Below are 24425 nucleotides of genomic sequence, written 5' to 3'. Positions count from 1 at the left end.
GGAATGGCTACGTAGTTGTAAATGGGCGTCTCACGACGATAGCCAATGAGCAAGGAAGGATTTAGTGAAAACCTCACTGGAAGCAGCTGCGTGGAAGGTCAGAAGGACATAGAAGAAAGCGAGGAATGTGCCCTGTTTAAAGATAAGAGTTAATTTGATGGAAGCCAAGGCTTGTGCACAATCATAAATTTATCACAGTTTATGTGCACTTGATAACAAGGTAGGCAAGTGAATTAGCTCATCAAATAAGGCATAAAGGTCTAGTTACACTTTTAAAGCTTCCAAACAACTGTGAGGGTTTTTTTTTTGTTTGGGGTGTTTTGGGTTGTTTTTTTTTTCTTTTCCCCCTACTGGCTGCCAGTTTGAGCGCTGTTTAAAACTGGGTCAGAGCCCTGCCTGGCTCTTAGCAGGAAGTCACCACCCACAGGTTTAGTGTTGAATTTCCAAAGTGAAAAAAATCATTTAATTGGTGACTTCAGCTACTGGAAAATTGAAGTAGCACAGTGAAGGAAGCCACACTTTTTATCTTCCAGATTCGCTCTTGCAGCAGATGTTCGTAGTTCGGTTTTTAGGCTCTATGGCTGTTCAGTCCGATGACACAAGTGAGGTGATTTACGAAGCTATGAGACAAGTGTTGGCTGCTCGTGCCATTCACAACATATTCCGTATGACTGAATCCCATCTCATGGTCACCAGCAAGAACTTGAGGTACTGTAAAACCTTTGACTTGTCAACATTCTGTTCTCTTCATACCACTTGTGATTAGCAAAAGTATTTTTGGTTTTGTTTTTGTAAGAAAGACATACACCCTTTGAGGGAGCAAGATCACAAGATTCACTGTACTTTGTAAAAATGTCTCTTTTCTTAACTCTGTAGTATCTAGAAGTTATCCTCCTGACTAAGTTGCAAGAACATCCTACCAAAATTCAGGGGCGCAGTGGGGCTAAAAGGTTCTGCAAAGATACAGAAAAAGTGAAAAAAAAAAAGCAAAAAAATGCATTGGCAGATTCCCTTTCCTTGCACGTAGTAACAGCAGGAGAGCCATCGCTGTCCTGTGTCATCGTTGTCACTGGAATGTGCTGACACAAGGCCGTCACTTTAGCCTCAGTGCGTTTGTGTCCATGCGCGCGTGAGCGTTACCAGCCCGTACGCGCGGGATGCTTACCGAACGTGTGGTTCGGGAAGGCACCATGACCGGTCCGTGTCGAGCAGCTGAGAGCCAGGGGCTCGGGCTGAACCTCACCGTCAACCGACGTGACATCACAGATAAAGCACTTGATTCTGTGCATGTTTTCTCATTGGTAAAACTCCTAGAGTGATTCCCTGGCTATTATAAACCACGTTGGAATTACTAAGAATCACTCTGAAGTAACTTCCTTTTTTTTTTCCCCTACACATAATTGCAGGTTAATAGATCCTCAAACCCAAGTTACACGAACAAGTGTAAGTAACTTTTGTTTTGAATCTGGTTTTCTACCGCAGTATTGAGTACTCAGTCACATGAACTCGAGCTCTAACCAAATGCTGGGTAAAAAAAATAAATTCTTTATTCTACTTTTCCAGTTTGAACTCGCCACTGTGACACAGTTTGCGGCTCATCAGGATAACAGGCGGCTGATTGGCTTTGTGGTCCATCTCTGTGAGACTCTGGGAGAAGAATCCATGAGCGCGTATATTTTTGAGAGCAACACAGAAGGGGAAAAGGTTTGCATAACCTCTACTAAAATACTTCATTTAGAAAACAGGTCTTAGGCTTCTTGGCTTACAGATCTGGGAAGCGGTGCGATAGAAGCTAGAGCAGCTCCATGTCTTGCCCCAAAAGCATGCCTTCACCTGCAAGCCTTTGATGGCTTATGTCTAAAAAGCACCAGATTTATAGATGATGCAGCAGCGTGCACAGCGGTGATAACAGGCTGCTGGAAAGGAGGAACGTGCTGGAGAATTTTTGTCTTAAAAACCAGTGGCGCTCTTACGCGCACTGGAAAAGATCCCCCAAGTTTGGTGAACAAAACTGAGTTGAGTACAAAAATGTACCAGCCTCGGGGAGCTTGGAAGCAGAACCCAAGGCAGTTTTATTTTTCTGTGGTTAGCATAGCGAATTGGCGTTCCGCCTCTGCTTTTAGACCTGTCTTTAAGTTTGCATTGACTCTTCTGGGTTTTAGTCCCAGTTAAGGAACAAAGAAACAAACCAAACCGAACCTGAACTTCACATGTATTTCTTTTTTTTTTTTTTTTTAGATTTGCTATGCCATTAGCTTGGGAAAAGAAATCATTGAGGCACAGAAGGTAAGTTTGTTTCATTCCCCATGTCCGTGTTGTGAATACGTCATATTCTGCTTTTGGTTGCACTGTCCAGGAACCTCTGGTGCGCATGAGAAAAAGGAACTGCTGTTCCTCCTCCTGACGGAGTTTTGCCGGTGTTATTTAACGCAGCCCCCAGGTAGTTCATGTGAAAAGAAACTGAGTTTGACTTTGCGGTAGCTTGATTTGAGATAAAATTTCCTACCCAAAATCCCATTCAGAACTACACCCATCCAGCTGGTCACGTTTGAAAGGCAGCTGTGAGCAACGTTTTCAAAAAAAAAAACCCCACACGCTCTGTGTGATGAGGTGTAAATCACACACAGTGCTCTTTCACTCGTAGAAATTCATGTTCCTTCCTCACTTAGGGACCAAAACCAGAGTGTTTTTCCACTTCACATGAGTGGCACAGTTCCCTAGCCCCTTGTGGGTAACTCTTACCCGTATAAAGGTGTGACACCAATACATCAGTATTTGCTGTACAGTTTTGCTGCTAGGATTTCAGAACAAGTTGGGGAATGAGCTTTTAGTCACAGGTATAATAAATAATTTATTTAGACAGTTATCTTTCTCCTTGTTTTTCAGTAGTTAGATCAAGGCCAGGTAAGAACAGCAAAGTAAAGGCTCAAAATGAATGACTTTTTTTTTTTTTTTCCCTCCTTACACACCTAACACATGGTTTTACTGAACCAAGAGGAATTATTTAGACCTTTAGACTAAAGGTTGTCATTAAAAAAAAAAAAAAAAGTTGCAAGACCTTAACCAGCAGCACTGGGACAACTGTGTGCTCCTCCCGGGCTGCTGCAGCCTCCTGCCCTCTCTTTCGGTTTGTTCTCCCTCAGGACCCCGAAGCATTAGCGCAGCTGATGAAGTCGGTGCCGTTAACCAACGATGGGAAGTTCGTGCTTCTGAACGATCAGTCAGAAGAGGATGGAGCCCTACACGAAGAGGGGGAGGAGTCAGAAGCATAAAAACCTTGTCGTTTCCTGGAGCCTGTGGGGGAGCAGGGACAGCGGGGAGGCGGTTTGTGAGCAGCTCTGGTTCTCACACCCGCGAGGCCTCCTCCTGCCGGCAAGCGCGGCCTCCTCGCAGCGGCCTTTCCTCTGGGCTCACAGCACCACCCCAGGACTTGGCCTCCGAGGCTTTTTGTGAAGGGGGAGCAGGGCTGGCATGGTTCAGCGTTAGCCCCTTGCTGCTGGTCCTTCGGTCCGTGCAGCTGCCAGCCACAAAGGGTTAACGGCAGCAGCCGGCAGTTCCAGGGAAAGGGGCACAGGCTGCCAGCCGTCAGCTCCTTTAACAAGTATCAGGCCTCAACGTTCCTGCCCTAGTCCATGTTCATAGTTTGCATGGTTGTGTGCACCTGAAGGAAGGCTGGAACTGCACTATTACTTACTTTGTTTCCAGATGAAGTTATTTTTAGTCTAGTTTAAGCGTAACACAGTTTTTCTCTTTTGTGCTAGCCTATTTACAAAACAATTCGTTAAACACTAAATTTTTCCTATTAATATAATCTATTTTTATATTACATCTAGAATAAGCTTACGAAACAAATCTAAGTGCCTACTCTTACCTTCATGGGGACGCCCTCACAGTTCTGTAATTAAGTAATGGACATAGTGGACCTCTGCGATTTATTATTCTAAATCCCGCTGCCCTGCAAACATCAGAAGTAGTCACCCAACGGGGCATGGTGTGTGCAGTTTTCTATGGTTAGGTTTCCTAAAAGTTGAGTTGCCAGAGATGATAATTGTAGGACAGAATAAGTACTTTTATAATAAGAATTCTTTGTATTTTTAACATGACGGTGACATGCAACAGCTGACTGTACCAGCAGTCTTGAGTTTTAAGAAACTGAGCAATAAAATGCTAGATTATAAGTACAGTGTATTGACTAGTCTCACTAGATATATTTGGCTAATCAGTTTAGATTTTTCCCCCCCTCCAGTTTAACCTGAAAACATGCAAAACTACTTTGCAAGAACAAACAAAACCAAACAAACAGTAGTTGGGGGGGGCGTGGGGGGGTAATCTGTGGCATAGTTTGTATTAATCAAGATAAGGTAACTGGAACAAGTGGCTGGAATTCCTCACTCACTCACCAGGAAACTAGATTTTCTGTGAGCAGAATCAGTGCTACAGCATCTGAAAGATCCCAGTTTGCAAGTGTTTGATGTGGCCTAAATTCAGTTTAGCTGGTTGTTGAATGTTTAGAAGAACCACAGAAGTGTAAGTAACTGACAAAACCTTCTTCATAAATAAAAGTTGAAGCTGTCTTATTAAAAAAAATTAGCACCTGCTGAACTGCTGTTACTGAAGACACTAAGAATGAGGTTCTCAAAATTGCATTTATTAACAGAGTTGTATGTACATAATGTTTGCTACTCACAAACCAAAGAGACGGAGGTAACAAAATACCCTTTTGTACAATGAGTTTGGAAACATGAAGTGTTACATTTGGTCCTTTGTACCTGAGAAGCTGAAAACAGCTGTTGTTGATGGACACCAGATGAAAACTCCAATTTAATTGCGATTACAGACCCCATTGGGACCTCCCCTGGGGCACCAGCCTGCGTTCCCCAGGGAAGCACCGGGCAGTGGGCGCTGCCAGGGCCATCCCGCACCGCCCGTCAGTGCAACCGCCACAGGGCTGGCAGGGGGCCACGGGCAGGGCCCTCCGCACGAGGGGCAGCAGCCTTGTCCCAACGCTGAACAGGGGAGGGCAGGGGGGGCAGCTGCCTGCTCAGGGAGCGAGCCTGGCCTTGCGCCCGCTCTGTCCCTCTCCTGAAGGGAAAACCCCCTAGAGCGCTGTTCTCCTCCCCTGCAGCAAACTCACCGTCCTCCCTTTCCTTTTGTCACCTCTGGGAATGCCGAGTGAGCACGTTTGGGTAGTTTGGGGGATTTTTTTTTGTTTTGGCTCCCTCGTCTCACCCCCAGCCAAGCAGTTAGGGTCCTTTTTGTTCCTACAGTCGGAACAGGAGGGCAAAAGCAATGAGAATAGTAGTAGCACCACAGCAAGAATTTTGCGCCCCTTGGGCGGGGAAGGATTTAATGCAGCTCGCTCTGACACAGAAGGGAGCGCTGTAACGTCCAAATCCAGGACCCAGCTCGTACTTCAGCCGAGAAGCGCTTTCTGCATGTAGATGCTGCTACATGACAAAAAGAAGGAAATACAAACTACAAGCTCGTATGAGCAAGAATGGCTCCATTATCACTGTACATAGTTGTGGGCATGTACGTGTGCCACTTCCAGTATACATTCAGGTCTCCCAGACTAAACAGAGTTCCATAAAAAGAGGCTCATGTCTTTCCTGTAGAATTTCCGTCACCAGAACCACATGAATTTATTAACCACCGTACATTAAGAAAATGCACAGTTCAACTTCTGTTCAACTGCAAAGCGTTACCTACCCCAGATGGTGTCTCTCCAAAAAAAAAATAGGAGAAGGGAAAAAACACAAGTGCAGATTTTATTAAGAGTGCAGGTAATGTCTTGACTGTACATAGCTACCTGGCGCCTCCACCCCGGGGAAGCGAACGCCATCTGTAGGTGACGCTGCAGTTGCTGCACAAGGAAAGGTGGTGCTCGGCCCCTCCAAGAACTTACAGGACTTCAGTGAGACGGGACTATGGAACACGGACACTGCAACTGCCACAGCAGGGAAACCAGCAGCAGCGAGAATCGCTGATCTTGGCAGCGCTACCGAGGGTTCAGTGCGGGCACAATTTGGTCAAAAAAGAAAGCATACACGGATTACAAAAAAACCCAACCTGTATCAAAATAAAAAAAAAGGCAAAAATAAAAATCAACGCAGCATTCTTTAGGGCAGTCTCTGCAGTTACAGTGAATTAAAAATGAAAACTTTAACGAGCCCAGCTGATTTAAACAGTCCAAGAAGCTTCTGCGTCATGTTTTCAGAAACCATGAGAGGATTTTCGTATCAGTCTGGTCTTCCCAGTTCAACAAAACATTTCTCCTCACTTTCTGAATGTTGAAGTGACTGGCAGGAAAGGGTGAATCAGAAGCACGTCAGGAATTGTCTTAACCAGTGACCCAAGGGTGGGTAGAACAGTTTGAACCATTAAAACACCACCTTTCTTGTAATTAGAAGAAATGAAAGAAGCTGACATGCAGAAAGAAGTATGGTCTAAAAATACAGTTAAGAGTGCCAAAACCACCCCCAAAAGTAATTCTCACTTGGACTGACTAGAGTAGTTTATTCTAGTTAGTAGGACCTAGAAGTGTTTTATGTTCTGGGAGATTAAAACACAGCTATATCTTTCAATGAACGTGGTGTTTACTTTTAAGCTAAGCCTAGCTACTTACTTCAGTTAGGAATCTGAGTGAGTCTCACACAATCTAGAGCCTCTACTTGCAGGCATTAACTGATGTTACATTTATACAGAGTTCTCACAGTGTTCAGCAGCTTCTGAAGCCTGCAGTGCAATTATTGTTAACAATCAGGCATGTAAGACTGTATAAACAACACGGACAGTACAACAGACTCACAAAGCCCAGGAAACACAGAACTGAGGCTGAAACTTGGATTAGGCACAACATAGTCATGAACTGTAAGCTCACTTAATAGTTACAGACACCCATCACACAGTGTCTGGTCATAAAAGGAAGAGCTGATTGTGGCTCTGTCTTGGCTCTGGATTTCCTTACTTCTGTGGATGCAAATCAGACCTTCGGTATGAAATGAGAAGTAATTGTTACGTTAACTTCCCTGGTTTTCCCGTTCTCAGATATTGGGGGGAAAAAACCAACAGGGGAAAATAAATGCTTGACAGGATCCTAAGCTCCCACAGTGTAAATACTATCTGTAGTAATAATAAGGGTTTGCAGAATAAAACATTAATAAGGATTTCCATTTTATCATAGCTTTAACATACATTCACAACGTACACTGTTGCACCTCCAGTGTAATCTGTGACTGCACTGAATACAACAGGACTGCACAAAAACATGTCTGAATTATTTTTTGGACATTTTTGAACAGATACACACAGTATCTCAATTCAATTCTTTTTTTTCTCCTGGTTGAGAGATGCACCAGTTCAAATCTTAGACCGATGACCTATGAGGTTTTTTTTTCTTAAGTGTTATGTTAGAGATGCAAGAATGCATCTAAAAATCAGTAAGGTTTTTTTTTTATCTGTACTTTAAAATAACTACCTCTAAGGTCAACATTTATATAATTATTTTCCATCTAAAGAAAGTGCTGTAAATAATGTAAACTCCTGAAAAAAGAGGAGTTTCTACAGGAAATATAGATAAACACAGACCTAGCCTCACTGGATGCTAGTATACTACTGTACATTTTCTCTTGGGTTTAACAGAGCAAGTAAATCAAATCTAGAGCTTTTACCTCTACAGAGTGTTACTGTTAACAACAAGAACACAAATTATTTCAGTAAGTAATCATCACCCATACCAGCCGTATCATTTCACGACAGGATCTGCAGGCACAGAGTTGGAAAGATCTCCGTTGCTTGCTTTAACAGATTCTTCTACAAAAATAAAAAATTAAGACATGGATCATGATTAACATTTTATTCGAGGCAGCAAAACCAAAGTCTTGGCATATCTGCTACGGCTGGTAACATCTGATAACAGCATACCGTGGTCAGCATATGCAAACTGACCTTGCAGCACAAAGGGTCCTGGCCCTATGAAGAAACCCGTATTTGGGGTGAAAGGTTTTGCAGAGTCCAAGTCCAAACATTACAGCAACAGGCAAAGGTATTACCATGTTCAGAACTTTTCACTTGTGTATGCATGTCAAGCTTTTCTCACCACAAAATACATTTTTCAGGGAACTGAACACGTATCACAACCGTGAATGTTTAACTTAAAATATAATTAACTGATGTTCTACACAACGCTTTCCTAAAGGCGGCAGGGGAATACGCCTGTTCTTACTGACCACAAAGCTTGTAGTTGATTTTTGAGTTGAACAATTATTTAAGCTGAACAATTATTTGAGCAACTGTACTCAGTATGATTAAATATAAATTCATGCTAAAAGATGACTTCTTTTGCAGAAGAAAACCCATCTTTGGCTCCAGTGACTGTAATCTCACAGGTCACTTCTGCCTTTGTCAGAACTACAGTAGAGAATTATTTACTGATTCCATTTTTAATATGCTGCCTGAGTTTCTGAGTAAGTGGTGACTAAACAGCACTTCTGTATCTTAATCCTCAGCAGCATCCTCATTTCTTTGAAAAGAATTTTCCCATACCCAAGAGAATCTTCCAGAATTCATGAGGGAGAATACATAAGCATGAATATAATGCACAAAATATCCATGTTCTCTAAGCAAGAGGCCACACCACAAATTAAGATCTTACCCTTTGAATGCAATTCAATGGTAGACCAAAACAGATCATGAGTATCTGAAAGTCACGTATAGTGCCTGCATCATCTGCCCACATAAGCTGAAAAACAGCTGGTAAACAATAGGTGAAAACCACCAGTTTATTTCACACCAGCTGAGGTTGTGCAGAAAAGGCTCATTGTCAAAACTGGTAATTGAGAGAGCAAGTATGATGCTGAAGTTACCAAATTTAATATTATTACAGGTATACAATTCTCCCTGTCCCAGATTTTTTTTTTGTGGGTCTGTTTTTTTGGTGTCCCCCCCCCCCAGAAGCCCAGCTTGGAATTCACCCATTCCAAAGAAGGCCTCTATGAGCTGTTCTTGACTCCTCAATCACCCTTGACCTCATAAAACTTGCTGGAATATTGAATCAACCCACTAGCAAGAAAGCAGCTGTGGAAAAAAAGAAAAAAGCACCTTCCCTACTAAGACACACACTCTCATGAGCCAAAACGTTCTACATATAGCGTTCACCCACCTTCTTTTTCTTTCTTTTCCTGGTTTTCTTCTGCTGCAGTTTTATCTGCTCTGAAAAAAATTCTTGCACTGCTTAGTGAGAAATAAAGGAGTTCAAATTCCTAAGGGAAAAGATACAGAACAGGAGCATCAGTGTATCACAAGAATGAATTGGTAAACAAATATAAACAGGATTTTTCAGAAGCATCTAAGGCAACTAGGTTTCAGTATCTAAATCACTTAAATGCTTTTGAAAATCCTCCTCCATTCTTATCTTGTTCATGTGCATTTTACAAAGCAAAGGTCAGCCAAAAACTTTAAAGGCTAATTTAAGCAAAGCAGCATCAGTGCAATAAATCTGTCACTAATCCACAGAGGCTGGATGAGATTTGCAGCACCAGTGAGAATTTGGAGCAACTTGCCCATGGAAAAACATGCAAGCCAGTAATTTAAATGACCACAAGCTTGATCAGTCTCTGAACAAGGTTCAATGACGTGGGGTTTTTTTAACAGCAGAGGACCAGACACCGTGCACACTCATGGGAGTCATGAGGACACACAGGGCTTTATCTACTTCAACAACAGATGTGCTTTTACAGCTGGCTATTTCTAAATAGCCAACTATCGATTTGTCCCATCGCTGCCTCAAATCAAGAGCAGAGAGAGGGAAAGCATTTACATCACTGATGAAACCTGAACTGGTATGCTTCAAAATTCAGATTCATCCTTCCTGTATTTGACAGCAAGCACATCATTCAACTTAGCAGCTCAGAATTAACACCCAAACAACGCTGAAGGTTCAGTGTTATGTAAAATCCTTGTTATAAGAAATTTAACCAAAGAGTTATTCTCTCCTGTTGAAGCATTTAGGTTTCAGTTGCATTAGATTTCCAGCCCCATGGGACAAAGACTTCCAGTCAACCATATCAAGTTCCTGCCTCACTCAAACAGCACAAACACTTACAACATCCCCTTTGAATCATACACCCCAAGCCTTCATACTTTTTTGCATTGCTGCTGTAGACAATGCTCTATGGTCTTTGCTCTTGATAAGCTCCATCAGAAAACCAGTACCTGAATTGTGATGGGCAAGTACAGATCAGACAACTAGACCCATGCTGTACCTGTAAACAAACTTCCAGTCGCTTGTGGGTAAGGTTCATAGTTTGTAGTAGTTTTTCATCTTGATTAGTGGACTGCACATTCTGTTGCTTAGCTACCGCTCTTATTTCCTTCACGTACTTCTCTCTAACAGACTGGAACCAGTGCAGAGAATCAAACTCCTGGTACTGATCCAAAAGCTTCAGAATGTAAGCCACACCTACAGTCATTAACAAACCACGTACCAAAGTCAACATGCAATCTGTAAAACGTTTTGTGAATGTTTTTAATGGATCAGCCTAAGTTGGTAATTCCCACACAAATACAATTTAAATTGCAACTAATGTGTACAACTAAAGCTAACGGGAAAAAAATCATAATAAAGAACGAGCTTCATTTTTTGAAAACCTCACAACTTATCCAGAGACTTGCGTACCTTCTCATCTGCTGAGATCTGCAAGCTTTGGAAGAAATGGGGGAGCAGCAACATATGACAAAACTGTCTGCTCCCATACTCAGCTATTCCATGCCGAGGAGACTCGGAACACAAAAATAGCCCTCAAATCCATCACGCCGAAGCCAAGATAACCCAAGTTTAAATTGTGGAATTTGTGGTTATGGGAATACACAAGATATAAACAAAACTCTTCTTGCAAATATCAGTTATGTTGGGTACCCAAAGGCTAGTCAGCATGCTGAAACTTACCCATGGCAAACCCATCATCAGTGAAAGCTGCCCCACTTTTGTTCTTCTTATTCAATTTCTCCTTGCAACTGATAGAATGCTCTACAAAATTGAGGGTCTGAAAGAGTGAAAAGCTGTCTTAGAATCATCAAGAAAGACTCATAAATTTTAAAGGATATTCACATACATGCTGTTACCTACAAATGTAATTCCACACCCAAAACTGTGCTAATTGTGTATCTTATCATTAGGCATTTTTGTACAAAAATTTGCTCTTTTTCTAGATTTTTGGGGAAGTTAGTTAAGCTTTGGAAGACCTTTGCATACGCACAAGTAAAAAAGCAAAGGTACATCTTAATTTCCGCTGTTCTTCTAAGGCTCTATTACTTTGCATTCGCTTGGTGATTACTAGAGGTAAACATGTAAACAAGTAAAGGATCATTAAAATAGCCCAGGTTCCTGGAAAGCTTAAAGATATTAAAAGCTACACTATGTTATTTCACTGTATTTGGAAAACAGTAAAAATAGTTCAATAGTCTTATGTTTATGATTATGTGGAACAGGAGATCCAGGTGGGGGGGTGTGCGTGCAATAACTACTTCTTGAGACACGGAAACGTGCGTACACTAACTACTTCTCACAAACCTCTGACAGTTTCAAATTTAAGTACACTGAAATGCCTTTTTAAACTCAAATGGATGGTATGTTCCTGAAATTCTGTTTACCAGAAAAAACCCCACAGACGGGAAGGAAAGAACAAAAGTACTTGTCACAAGTCTTTACTTTCTCTCACTTCTACCCTCATGACATACCTGCCCCCTCACAGTCAAGTTTACAGCTCACCGACATTCCAAAATTAGTTTCTAAAATGGGATGTTACAGATGAATCTGATTAGATTATTTAGGCCTTCAAACTGAACTGCTTCCAAACGCCCAGCATGCTGCACTCAAGTGCGCACCACCTCAACTCAGCTGGACTCTTTCTAAACAAAGCCAACTAGCAAAAGCAAGTCCAACTGCTATAGAGAGGGCCTCGAGTTCACTGCATTAGAACATGACATTAAAAGAGCCTAAAGACACCTAACGTGATGCAGAAAGAGCACACACGACAGAGCTGAATAACATGGTTTTAATGTCCCTTCATCCTTGCTGTTGCAATTCCTCCTTTTTCCCCTTGGCTTCTCCAAATTTTTAGTTTTTAAAGTTACCTTTTGAGTGCTAGTACATGAAAAGAAAAACATGGCTTTGGACGACAATTGACAAAGCCACACTCAAAACATAGTCCCACTCATAGCCAAGGAAGAAAGCAGAATATGGTAGTCAACAGCCTAATACAAAATACTTAAACACAAACCCAATCCGAATCATTTTTTTAAAAACAGGTACTGCTACAGACAATGCAAAACACTAACCAGTGGGGGAACAATTATATAGAAGTTCCGCAAATGCATATTCTTTGGACTGCGGAATTCAGGAGCAAATACATCCACAAGCATTTTGAAGTACTCTGTTCCTTCTGCAAAGTTACGCGTGAGGTCACTGAGGACAGAGTCCAACTGCCTGCAAAATATAAGCAAAGTGTTACCTGGCTTCTGCTAGAAGTTTCTTTGCTTACTCACCCCTTGTGGTACCAACCCCCTCTTCACCCTTCAGCTACCCCCACAACCCAGTATTCAGACCAGAGTGTCCAAGATTACAGCCTACCTCTACAGCCACCTTGAATCCCGTTTCTTGATTTAATTTTCTCAAAAAAGGTCTAATAATAGAATACTTGCATCTTTGTTTTCTAAAGCCCTGAACATTCTAAAAGTAGATATCAGACACGTGGTGAGGAAAGCTCGTTAGCCTTGAAGCCACATGGATTTTCTCAAGAAACCAGGTTCTAACAGTCTATTAGTACAAACGCCACTTGGCATTTTTAAAACAACTGCTTCTATTTTCTGTGCTTTGAAGAAGAAGAAATATTTTTCCATAAAGTCAATTGAACTTTTAACACACACACACACACACACACAACTAATAGCTGCATTTATAACTTTAAAACTACAATTCTCTCATCCCATCCCTGCCCCAGGCCTCAAAAACATGATGTTAGGGTACCTTGCTGCTTTTTGCGTTTCTTCCGAGAGTCCTTCTTCTTTCACCAGCTCTTCAAAGTTAACAATATCTTCCAGATCGGGAACAAACCTGAAAACTTCCTGTTTGTTAGGATTATGCTCAACTGTCTATGTTTACTGAAGCATCTGCCATAATTTAGAAATTTAGTTAATTTAGTCTTCTGGGCTCAAACTACTTCCTTGAAGGTCTATAACATCTGCTGTACCATTCTCATCCAGGCACTATTAAATTAACTTCTGAACAGACACAACATTTTTTTGTACTTCTGCCTTTACCAGGCTACCATCTCCTCTCTCTAGCACTCGCTGCCTTTGATAACTCTAAGTTTACTATTATTCGCAAGAAAACCAACTATTTATTTGTATGTAAGAGTCACTATGTTTTAACAACCTTATATAAACACAATCATCTATACAGAAAGAAGTATCAAATAAATGTTTCTTCCACGTTCCTCAAGGCTTGTACAATTTTTCCTTAATACACCCTCGAAGTGATTATCACCAAGAATTAATGACTTGAAGGACTAATGGCTTACACGTACATTCTATTAACTCTTTTGCAGCGTTTTTTCCATAGAATTTGTTTGATTTTTAGTGGCTTATGGCAATGACTGTACAGTTCTGAATTCCAGCACTCGTTTTGATATCACCTTCAATGAAGGCATAAAAATAGACCTCTTCAAATTTTCTAGGGGACGGGTAAGGAATATCAGCATGAATAGGGAGCAAAGGAACGAGAAGGAATAAACAGAAAAAATTGGAATATTTGTGGCAGTACCTAATTGCACTACTACAGCAGTGAAGTCCACCAGATCTTATCATTCGTACGTAACCCATAGCGTTGCCTTTAAAAACAAGAAAAAACATGGAAGTAACTTATAATTACTTAAATACACTCAAACTCTTCATAACTCCTACAAACTCTGAAATGTAAAATAAAGTTGCCATATAGTTCTGGCAAAGAAACTGTTCTGAAAGCCAAGTTAAAAAAGTTACACTGAACCCTGGTATCAAAAGTCTATGTAGAGAAATAAAACACAAATTTCATGATAGCATAAGGTCCAAGTAGTACAAACCTTTTCCACTGGGCACATTAAACACTTGCAAGTTCAGATCAGTCCTGCACATCTACAGCATCAATGGCTGAAAACACCGTTGTAATGCCATGCATCACTTACAGTTCCTTCAGCTGGATATATGGCCATTTTATGAAGTACGTGAACTTCAGAACACTATTTTTTTACTGGGAAATATACTCAAACTGGATAAAAGTCAGTTCCACAACATAAAGAAAAGAACTTAAAAGGGAACAGGCACCTCTGCAAGCTCTAGCTGTATTTTAGACTAAGACATACAAGGGCCATTTCTGTGTTATTAGATGAGAGTATTTATCTCACATGGGGTCCAAGTACTATCCATCTGACTGGAGTTAAATCTACTTTTAGCCTGAGCTAAAAGTTCAGTTACTAGGCAATAAAGCTCTCTTCCATTTAATAACATTTATAACATTGTCTTAGACAGCATTTCATACCTATTTGACTTATGAGTTGTCTGAACTGGTCAAGATAGCTCTGGCCATCTGGGGTTATTCCAAGTTTTCTGATGCCACGGTTGAATTTATCTGCTCTTTCAAAGGGATACTAGAAAAATATTTTAGAATAATTTGTAAGAATAATTACCTATCCTTAAAAAAATTATTTTCATCATGTCAGTACAATTCAATTTGCAATGTATTCCTACTTCACATCTACAGCTTCATTTGTCTTAGAAATTATACACCTCCCTGTCTATATTAGTTCACAAAAGACATTTGGCAAAGTCACTTCTGCAAGCTGAGAAGCAAAACAGAAGCATTACTGTGGGCGAGAAAGTATTCACAAAACAAATAAGCACTTAACTTACAAAGAAGCTGGCAGTCTATTTTATTAAACACAGTTGATCTCATTTTTTGAGAAATCAATTTTCCAGCATGGAAAAAAAATCAGACCCTAGTCTCCAAATCTTTACATACTGGAATAAGTGCTACATGTTCACATCATTTTGGATTCAATTTGAATATTCTTATCATTCAAAAGTGACAATAACTGTTAAGCACTATTTGGCCCAGAAGTTTAGAACCTCCAACAGACTATGGCTCCATCAAATCATCATTTTCAGGTCACCGAGAGCATGGTTTTAGCCAAGCTCGTGTTTACAGAGCAGTCAGAAGGCAAGCAAGCCATCCTGAATGCAGACATTTGTAATACTGCATTCTGCTAGGACAAAAGCTGTCACTTCGTCTGGAGATACACGTTTAAACAATAGGAATGTTATGGTTTGGTGCACCTTCAGTCACACTGAAGTAGCATTTCTTTTAGCCAAGTTACTTCCAGTCCTTCAAAAGTTACTATACCTTGTGATCATTTTGATCCTTGACTTCCCTGAAGAATCTGATGTCTTTGATAAGTCTGGATTTGATATGTTCATCATACATGAACTGACTAAAAATATAGAACTTTTTCCTCAAAAATTGGTAAGTGAAGTTTACCTAGAAGAAAAAAGAAGTCAAATCAAGAAAGTTAGCAAAGGAGCAAGCATATCTAGCAACCTGTTTTCAGCACTCAGTGACCTGCATTTATATGGAACCTTCCACTCAGTTTACTTCTATTTGTTATTTTCAGCTTACCTTTTTAACTTCACTATTTTAAAAGAATAAAAAAAAAATCCTTCTCCTGAAAGATCTAGTCTCTTCCAGGAAGGGCAGAGGGATCACATTAGCTATTTCAGTTCTATGACCTGCCCTACTCAGCCATTAGTTTATGTCTGGAATATCCTGTAACTGCCCTCTTAAAGCAATACAAACATTTTGAGTTGAAAAGGGCAGACAAGCTCAACTTTCTCAGTCAAGTTACAGAATCTGCATAACCTCCTGACACCTTTTCACTTTCTCAAGGTTTTCTAAAACATTTTCCCATAAGGCAGAAGCACGCTTCAACCCTAAACATCTCAATTACTTCTCATGTCTGCATGAATAACTTTACTCACAATCAGAAGTGAAAAAATTTACATCACTAGGAGATGATGTAACAGGTTTGTTTCAGTGGTTTTTTTTTGTTTCGGTTTGGTTTTGGTTTGGTTTTTTAGTAACTGATCTCAGCAGAATAATGCAAGGGAAGTTATTTCCAATAGTGCAAGAAATCATGGAAAACTTATTTTTCGAATCATCTCCACTTTTAAAGTAATGACTTGAGAGCGGGTTCAGTATCTCAGCAAGTTTCTTTGGTTTTTTTGATAAGGCCAGAAAAATGGGAAAAAGAAAACAGCAAAGAGGTAGAAAGAAGCTGAGCAGCAGATTAGAAAGCATCGACCTGAAAAATCCCTTTGGCACTGTATCCAAATTTGAGACCCACAAGGATAAATTCCTGCTGCAGTAGGCATACCACTGGAAATGCCCTTATCTACTTTGCAAAGGGTTAAACGCCTTCGGCTGGTTAAAATGATCACCTAGCTACAGACATCATTAAAAGCATTGCAGTAAGTAGTCACAGACTTCCAATAAATGATCAGAGATCTGTAGCTTTTGTTTCACAAATTGAAAAGCTGACGCTCGTTAAGCTTCACAAGTGCAAGAGGAAAAAATTAACACTGCCTTTCTTCAAGACTTGCTTCAACTGCAGCAAAAGTATCTGTCTACTAAGGGTCAATAAGGAGAAACTTAAGAGCATGCTAATTTATGCAGGTAACATAGAAATAAAAATATTTTACTATGCTGGTTTGATAAGTATTATTTACCCTTACTGAAATTCAGAGTCCCACCAGAACATCTGTAACTTCTTTGATGTGTTTTTAGATCTCATTGTTAAGTTTTATGTAACAACTGGAAGCGGTATAACTCCCAAGAGACTGATTTCTGCCATGTCCATCAACTGATTTGTTTTATTAATACACACAGAACATTATTATTGCATTACTGAAACTGCACAACCAAATAAACCATCAGGAGATGCAAAAGCCTGGAGGCATTTGTGCACTATTAAAAAAACAAAAATCCAACAATGGCACAAAAGATACTCACTGTTGTGTTCATGATTCCCGTTCCATGAGTTCGAATTGAGTTAGCAATGTGTCGGATATTGATAGTATTCAAGTGTTTGTTATTACTTGTTCTTTCAATGAAGATCTGGGAAATGGGGGGAATGAAATTATTTAGCCAAAACAGATTCTGTGATAAATTATCAATCTACATAGCCCACATCCTAGTTGAGAGCAGCTAATAACTGGCGATTAGGGAAAAGAACCAAGAAAATACATCATGCATACAATAAATTTTATCTGTTAGGTTCTTCTGATCTCCGCAAAGCAGCGATTCAACAATTCCGAGGCAGATGTTGCATCCAAACTCTCATATTTACTGAGACTACACTACTATTATTATCATCCTTATCATCCATTATTATCCTACATTAATTGGTCTAAACTCTTTTGGCACCTGTTTGTACTTTTGGCCCCACTATATGCCACAGCAGTGAGTTCCACTACTGAATCATGTGCTGTGAGAAAAAGTACTTCCTTTTCCTTAAGGAAGCTGCTCATTTTCATAGTGGATCCCTCGTTCTCACATTGTGAGAAACCACAATGGGCTGTTCCCTGTACATGTTCTCCACGTCATTCACTATTTCATCCCTCTAATAACCCGTTTTCAATATCCTTCTCTCAAATTGAAAAAATCACATTCTTAGTATGTCCTTATGTAGCAGCCAATTATCCTTGCTGCCTTCTCCTAGCTTCACTGGAGTATTTGACATGGAGTGATCCTACTGGCACACTGTACTCAAAACATGCTTAGAAAACATTCTGAGACCGACCTACAGCATCCACAAAGATGTTTTTGTAGAGCAGCAACAGCTATTTTACAGCTTGTTATTATGTATGTTCAGCTTGGGGTTTTCTTACATGTATACTACTCTGCATTTCTCACTCCCTTCAAATCAGAGCCAAATCCAGGAAAAAGTATAGGATATACCTTACCTGATTATTCAGATTGTAGAGGTAGCGGGATACAAACACATGAATATTTCTCATGATTTCCAAAACATCCAGACCCTGAAACAATATTATCTATTGAGAATGATTATGATAAAAATTCTCAAGAACTACTGACATGCCTAACCACTAACGTGCACAAATACTATTTCTGTTGTTACTTGAAAGCATTTTAGAAAGCAATGTTTTCGCTTTGCAAAAGGAAGAATCTCTTAATTTTTGTTCAGTGTCTGAAGACAACGATTAGAGGAGAAAAGAGCAGCTCAGCTCATGTTTTAACATCTACACTTCTGCCTGTTTTTTTCCCAACTTCCCCTAAAAGTAAGGGATCCTCCAATGTATTCCACAAGCCCCAGTTAAAAAAAAAAAAGACAATTGAGATTCAGCTGTTCTCAGATTCCAGAAAATGGAATCTTGCCTTAAGAGATTTCTGTAGAAATCTATGTGTCTATAGAGACATAAGCATCTAGCTACTTTTTGATATTATTTTGCCCAACCTATCTAGAAGACTGAAGTTTTCTATTTACAAAATAAGTTTTACAATTGTTTTGCTTGAAAGAGTCCCTTTGGTATCATTGTGCATAGAGAGGATGCAATTTAATTTATACACTCTATTTCCAGTTTTGACAAGGATTTCATCAGGATTTTGCTGAGGCTGGTGGGGAATGGAGCGTGGGGTGTCTTTGTTTTGAAGTAAAGCTCATACCAGAATGAATATCATAAAACCGATGTTGTGAAATGATTTAACTCTTTATAACAATGTGGTGGCCAAATATTGTCAATAGAAAGCCAAAGCCAGAAACAAACTAATTCACTGCACTTTTGGGCCAAGCAGCAGCTAGAGTTCTTAGTTCATGCCCTCTTTCAACTTACAAAGACACAGCCATCATCAACATCAGAAAACGAGGCTGTATTTCTAAGCGCTTTCACCAATGTGCTAACCAGACAAATGAGGGAATGAAGCTAACTGCCAAAAATATCCAAGATACTGAAACTCTCAAAAGAAAGTCTTCAGAAATATGCAAGTTGTATTTCTTTTGCACCAACCCTGTAACAGTGAATGCCTTCACCATTAACCTGACAAAACTACAACTTTACTCTATATACAACCATGTTCAGCAGTATCCAGTCACTCTCCTACTAAGTTAAGCACGGATGTCCTAAAGTCCTCTATGTCCAGCCTGTGAAGCAGTTTCTCATTATGATCACTAAGCAGAACCTACTGAGAAGCAAGTAACAAAGACCCACCGTTCGAAGGTCATTCATGACTTGTGACAGTTGTATTCCATATGTATTGTTCGCCAAATTGCTGATACTAAATTCAAGAAAACATTGACTTCGTACATTCTATTTCATTTTATTAAATCTTAACTAGCATTGGTGTTATCTCCAAAGGCAGATAAAGAACTTGTCTCAGAAGTCAACCAGAAATTAAAGGTCACTTTTTCCAAACAGTGCTTTAATCTTGGGTACTTTCATTTCAACGACTCAGTCCTTTGAATAGCTAGCTAGTATGACAGTGTAAGGGAACAAATGATATTTACATCCTGCGGGCACTGTACCTGTTCCAGAGTCTGGCTGGGAAGATGTGCTTCAGTCATACACAACCCGTAGCGTTGAGTTGCTAGGTTTCTCATTTCACTGTAGGTGGCCCAGTCATGAAGAGCTACAGTCGTCAAGTTGTAGAAGGTCTTGTCCAAATAGTGAGTGACATAAGCTGTAAATACAAAGAAGGATGAACTATAAAATACCACCTATTTAGTTAGGGAAGTGGGGAAAAGAGTGAAAAGATACACTAAGCCAAAGTGTAGGAGAGATGAATGTAATGGAATCAAGAAAACGTGTAACTCCTCACCTTTTATGTCAATGAATCGATTGAAAAAACGTATTGGGTTCAGAAAGAAGAAGTGAGCCAGATCCTTCATACCAACTCTGAAGGGGTTTCTGTCATCCAGCTTTAGGTGTGTATGAACTGATAAGCGCAGGTCCTTTTCTATCTCTTTACATAATTTGTCCAGTAAGTGCTATTCAGGGAAATTAAAAAAAGGTCATGTTTAGCACCTGCTTACAATGCTCTGTCAGTGGAACTAACATCTCTCTCCAGAGATGCATAGAAGACTGATTAAACTAGTGAAGACGGCTTTGCTACGCAGGGCCACACAAGTCAAAGTGATTCAGTACTTGAGAACCAGAAAGATACTCGTTTCCTGTGTTCTTGTTCTAGTACACAACACCAAGAAAAAGCTACACAGCTCAGACAAGGTACAGGGTTAGCTACCTAATGGCGTTCTGTACACGATTAAAACTTCCGTCTAGGAAGTAACACAATTTAAACTTAAATATTATCGCTTCTCATCTTAAGGGGGCTAGGCTTAGGGCTATCTTCCTAGGTAACAATAAGACCTAACTCAGCGAGGAAGAATCTTGCAATAAGCAATTTGGCCTGAATTTCTGCAGATGATGTAATGTTTGGTTTTGAACTAGTCAAAAGAAAAAAAAAAAGTGGTTCAAAGGTTAAAACCTAGGACTCCGGAAATCTGAATTCACATTTTCTCCCTGTCAAACATCCTTTGTAATGCTAGGTAATAATTCACTAAGAGGCCACCTACGTTTACAGAGCCTTCACTACTAAAAGCCATGCATACATACTAAGAACAGTAGTACTTATTTTAGGCATTCACACAAGCAGAAGCTAATCTGACAAAAAGCACTCCTGTCTGCACAGTCAAGTCTGTAACTGAGGTTTTGCCAACTTACGTAATTTAGCATGCAGTATTTTCCTGTTCCCAGCCAACACAGACACCATCAACGACAGGTCTTAAATAACCAAAATCATCAGTGAATTCTTATTGTTAAAACACTTCACAGCAATCTCAGAGGTCTCTGTGCTATTTTTATAGATCATATCAGGTTTGGTACAATAGTTGCTGGCCTAGAAGATCTTTCAAGCTAAGTGTTGCCTTCAATTTCCATTCACCACAAATTACCTCATTGAGCACTTCCATGATTTCTTTGTCATAGGATTCCAGAAGCACCTCATAAGATTCCAAGTGCCTTGCATGCATCATAGCAGGTACACAGTCCCGCAGTGCACTAAACATATACTGAAAAAAGAATCTGTCGGTTAAACATAATAGTTTAAACAGACATGTTACACTAAAAATGTTCAAAGCTAACACACACAAAGTTGCTTGTCTTCCCACTTTTATTAAAAATAAGACTTCATAAACCTTACTGCAATTTCCTGTCCTTAATGTGTTCATGTGAAGTATTTAGCTGCTACTGATCCGTATACTGAAAGGTCATAGTTATTAGCTATTTCATCTGAAATTATTTGCACTATATCCATTTTAGTACTGCAACTGACCATGGCATGCGCAATACTGGAACAGATGATTGATTTTTACCAGGATTAGCATGCTAAAGCATGATTCACTCCTGCAGCAAATACCTGATACTTCAAAGAGGAGAAGGGAGATGGGGGGTGGAAAAAGCTACAGGACAACTATCCCACACAGCAGCACTGACCAGTGATCCATGCTTTAGAAATATGTAAGCACAACGGGGAACAAAGGCTTTTGATGTTCAAGTCTAGCAAGAGGTGTTCATTTCAAATTAGAATGAATGAAGATAGGAACAGAGAGACTGACAGACACACAGAGACTCAGTGTTAACAACAGCAACCTGAGATTTTTAAAGCAACCTAAGAGATACACTTTAATTAGATTTAGAACAAAGATTGCTTTTATATCCTTCAGATTGTGAAGAAATTTCTGCCTCAGTAGTAACTCTTCCCTGGGTTTTACTGTTTGGGTTTTGGTTTTTTTGAACTTTTTCCTTAAGAAAACTTTCCCTTCAGTCTAAGCTTTATTGTCTCCTCCTCTGAATCCCTCCCACTAAAGTGACTTGTTAAACTAAGTTGTTATCATCATTACTTACATGCAGTCTAGCAGAATCAACTGCATTTTCATACACATCATCTAAATAGATTGGAAAGACTGCTCGATGCCAGTATAAGAAACGACAGTCACATTGTGCTCGAATTCTAGAATACAAGGTTACTTATTAGACACAGAATTGGAAGAAGCCGTTCTTCTAACACAGTGATATTTATTTTTATGACAACTGCTTTTCAAGTCCAAGTTTTACATGGTTACTTTAACGCTCTTCAAAAAAAAGTTCTTCAATAAAAAAATTTTTATTTCTTGTTTTCCACTAGGCTATTTATAAATAAAAGGTAGATGCTTTAGAAGAAAGGTTTACTCAGCCTCTGAAAGAATTAAACCTTACATTACAGCAAAATCCTAAATAACTATTTTCTTATTGCATGCAATTAGTAGCCTAAAAGTCAAACATATACTCTAAGTTTCTCCTGTAATTAAAAAAAAAAAGAGACAGGCCTCTCCTGATACCAGCTGTGTAAAACACTTATCCCAGGAATTTATCCTGTCAGCCATCCACTGACAGTGTTTTTGACTCTCCATAAAGCATGCATGGAACCCAGATATTTACCTGGGTTTCAGACAGCCAACATTATGTAACTAGAGTGTCCACTGAAACTACAGGAGCAGTAAAACAGTGTCACATGTGAGCTAACAGCCTGATCTCTCAAACAGACTGGTATTAACTTGTAATTTTGGGGTTTGGGTAAGAGGAAGACTAACTTAACATAGAGTCGAGTCATCCAAGAAAGTGACAGAATCTCTAAAGAACCAGAGAAGTGGATTACTTAATTGGCAACAGTTAGGTAAAATACAACTTGCCCAAAGACCAGTGAGCTCCAGGTTTAGCTCTGGAATTCTTTCTGTCCATCCCTGGCCTACAACACGTGCAAAAAAAATCACAACCAGCATGCAGCTACCAGATTTTGCAATTCGCACAGTGAAGATCCAGCTCCCCCAGCGACACTACACTGCTTTCTACAGATTACATGCCACTGCTTACCGCTCTGTAAGTTCACTGATCAAGTCTAGTTTTTTCAGAACTAACTGAAGGGGCATGAGTTCTTCATCTTTAAAAGTTTTCTGTGCAAACAAGGAAAAAAAAAAAAGACAAGATTATATTTCTTTATAAGATACTACAAGCAAACAAGGAAAGGTCTGCAACAATCACGGTACTTACCATCTGCGTTCCCACACTCAATGCGAGGGAAACAATTAGTCGCCTCTGTTTTGTACTTGGCCCATTGAGGGTGTTCTCAGCCAACACCAAAGCAGAGAGGACATCCAGGCGTTGCTCACTGTACTTTTTATCAGAAATTACTCTTTTCTTGATGACAGAAAGACAGAGAAATTCAGAGAAAAGTCATCTAAGCCCAAAATCAATAGCTCACCTCTTCTTTCCCAAGCTTATGGACTTGTCATAAATTAAGTATTTCTGCAAACAATTTATGTTTTGTGAACTGAGCTAACTGAATCCAGATTCACTTACTCTGTCACTTCAACGGTTCAAACCTATCTATACACTTGGAATGTGTGCAGTTCAGCGTGAACATGGGTCAGGTCATACAGCATACAAATACTGTGCAGGCTGCATGTGACTGCATGCCGATTTTAATTCTAATACACGTAATCTACATTTTGTTCATTATTTTTTAATCATTGACTCCCTGTTGTTGGTAACAAAATCCAGTTTACAGCTGAACAGCCAGAAGACACATACACACAGTAATAACGATAACTTGCAGTTTTCTACAAATTCTAATTTATCAGAAAGATTAAGTGCAAACACATTTGCATGAACAAATGAAGGGAACCAAGTCTTCTGGCTAAGTTTTAGTCACACACATATTTGCAAGCAGCGTAACTCAGAAAAGGTACAGTTTCATGAAAGAGTTAAAGAAAACCTCTTCTGATTCTAAGGCAGAATGTTCAACATGAAGCTCCTAACCTTACATGCTAAAGCTATGTTAGGTATATGCCTTAGACCTTACAGCACTTAGAAACGAAGTGGAGCAGATAAGAGATTAGTACTAATGAATATTTCTATTTACCAGCATTTGCCTTTTACATGTTTTCTGAGTAGTCGTAAAATATCAAGAATTGTTTACAGATGTGTTCTCTTTGATGTCGCTCAATATACAAGTCTTAGCATATTTCTGTGCATTTAGAAATACTTTGTACTGTAATTACAGATATAACTTTCATAACCTTTTCAAATTATCTAAATATATGTGAACTGTTTGAAGATATACAGGTTTGAAGCTTAGGACTTCTTCAGTTCATGTCACTCCTGATATACAAATACAAAGAGATATAGATCAGTTTTGTATAAGTACAACTTTTTTTTTTTTGCTTACATTAGAAGATATGGAGATGCCAGATACATAAGTTGAGATTACAGCCAAATAAAAGGAAAATTTA

General features: G+C 39.6%; 2 protein-coding genes across 2 annotated transcripts in view; one reads left to right on the top strand and one right to left on the bottom strand.

The window, feature by feature from the left end:
- The window catches only part of APPL2 (adaptor protein, phosphotyrosine interacting with PH domain and leucine zipper 2), a 36959-nt gene extending 33687 nt beyond the window's left edge, over positions 1 to 3272 (top strand). The window contains exons 17-21 of the mRNA XM_086468382.1: positions 534 to 708; positions 1407 to 1443; positions 1564 to 1704; positions 2239 to 2286; positions 3144 to 3272. Coding sequence (XP_086324508.1) covers positions 534 to 708; positions 1407 to 1443; positions 1564 to 1704; positions 2239 to 2286; positions 3144 to 3272 — 530 coding nt within the window. The remainder of the gene's footprint in view (positions 1 to 533; positions 709 to 1406; positions 1444 to 1563; positions 1705 to 2238; positions 2287 to 3143) is intronic.
- A 2475-nt stretch (positions 3273 to 5747) lies between these two features.
- WASHC4 (WASH complex subunit 4) overlaps positions 5748 to 24425 on the bottom strand; it is a 41346-nt gene continuing 22668 nt past the window's right edge. The window contains exons 17-34 of the mRNA XM_086479536.1: positions 23185 to 23331; positions 23008 to 23087; positions 22003 to 22108; positions 21051 to 21167; positions 19919 to 20087; positions 19626 to 19780; positions 18049 to 18123; positions 17096 to 17200; positions 15434 to 15568; positions 14573 to 14681; positions 13820 to 13886; positions 13025 to 13111; positions 12337 to 12484; positions 10946 to 11042; positions 10263 to 10459; positions 9161 to 9260; positions 7737 to 7812; positions 5748 to 6988 (exon numbers count right to left, since the gene is read on the bottom strand). Coding sequence (XP_086335662.1) covers positions 7745 to 7812; positions 9161 to 9260; positions 10263 to 10459; positions 10946 to 11042; positions 12337 to 12484; positions 13025 to 13111; positions 13820 to 13886; positions 14573 to 14681; positions 15434 to 15568; positions 17096 to 17200; positions 18049 to 18123; positions 19626 to 19780; positions 19919 to 20087; positions 21051 to 21167; positions 22003 to 22108; positions 23008 to 23087; positions 23185 to 23331 — 1962 coding nt within the window. The 3' untranslated portion in view covers positions 5748 to 6988; positions 7737 to 7744. The remainder of the gene's footprint in view (positions 6989 to 7736; positions 7813 to 9160; positions 9261 to 10262; positions 10460 to 10945; positions 11043 to 12336; positions 12485 to 13024; positions 13112 to 13819; positions 13887 to 14572; positions 14682 to 15433; positions 15569 to 17095; positions 17201 to 18048; positions 18124 to 19625; positions 19781 to 19918; positions 20088 to 21050; positions 21168 to 22002; positions 22109 to 23007; positions 23088 to 23184; positions 23332 to 24425) is intronic.

The sequence above is a fragment of the Leptosomus discolor genome, chromosome 1 (assembly GCF_034619465.1).
Source record: "Leptosomus discolor isolate bLepDis1 chromosome 1, bLepDis1.hap2, whole genome shotgun sequence".
NCBI lineage: Eukaryota > Metazoa > Chordata > Aves > Leptosomiformes > Leptosomidae > Leptosomus > Leptosomus discolor.
Note: the sequence above shows the minus strand (reverse complement) of the source record. Positions and strands in the feature narration are given on the sequence as shown.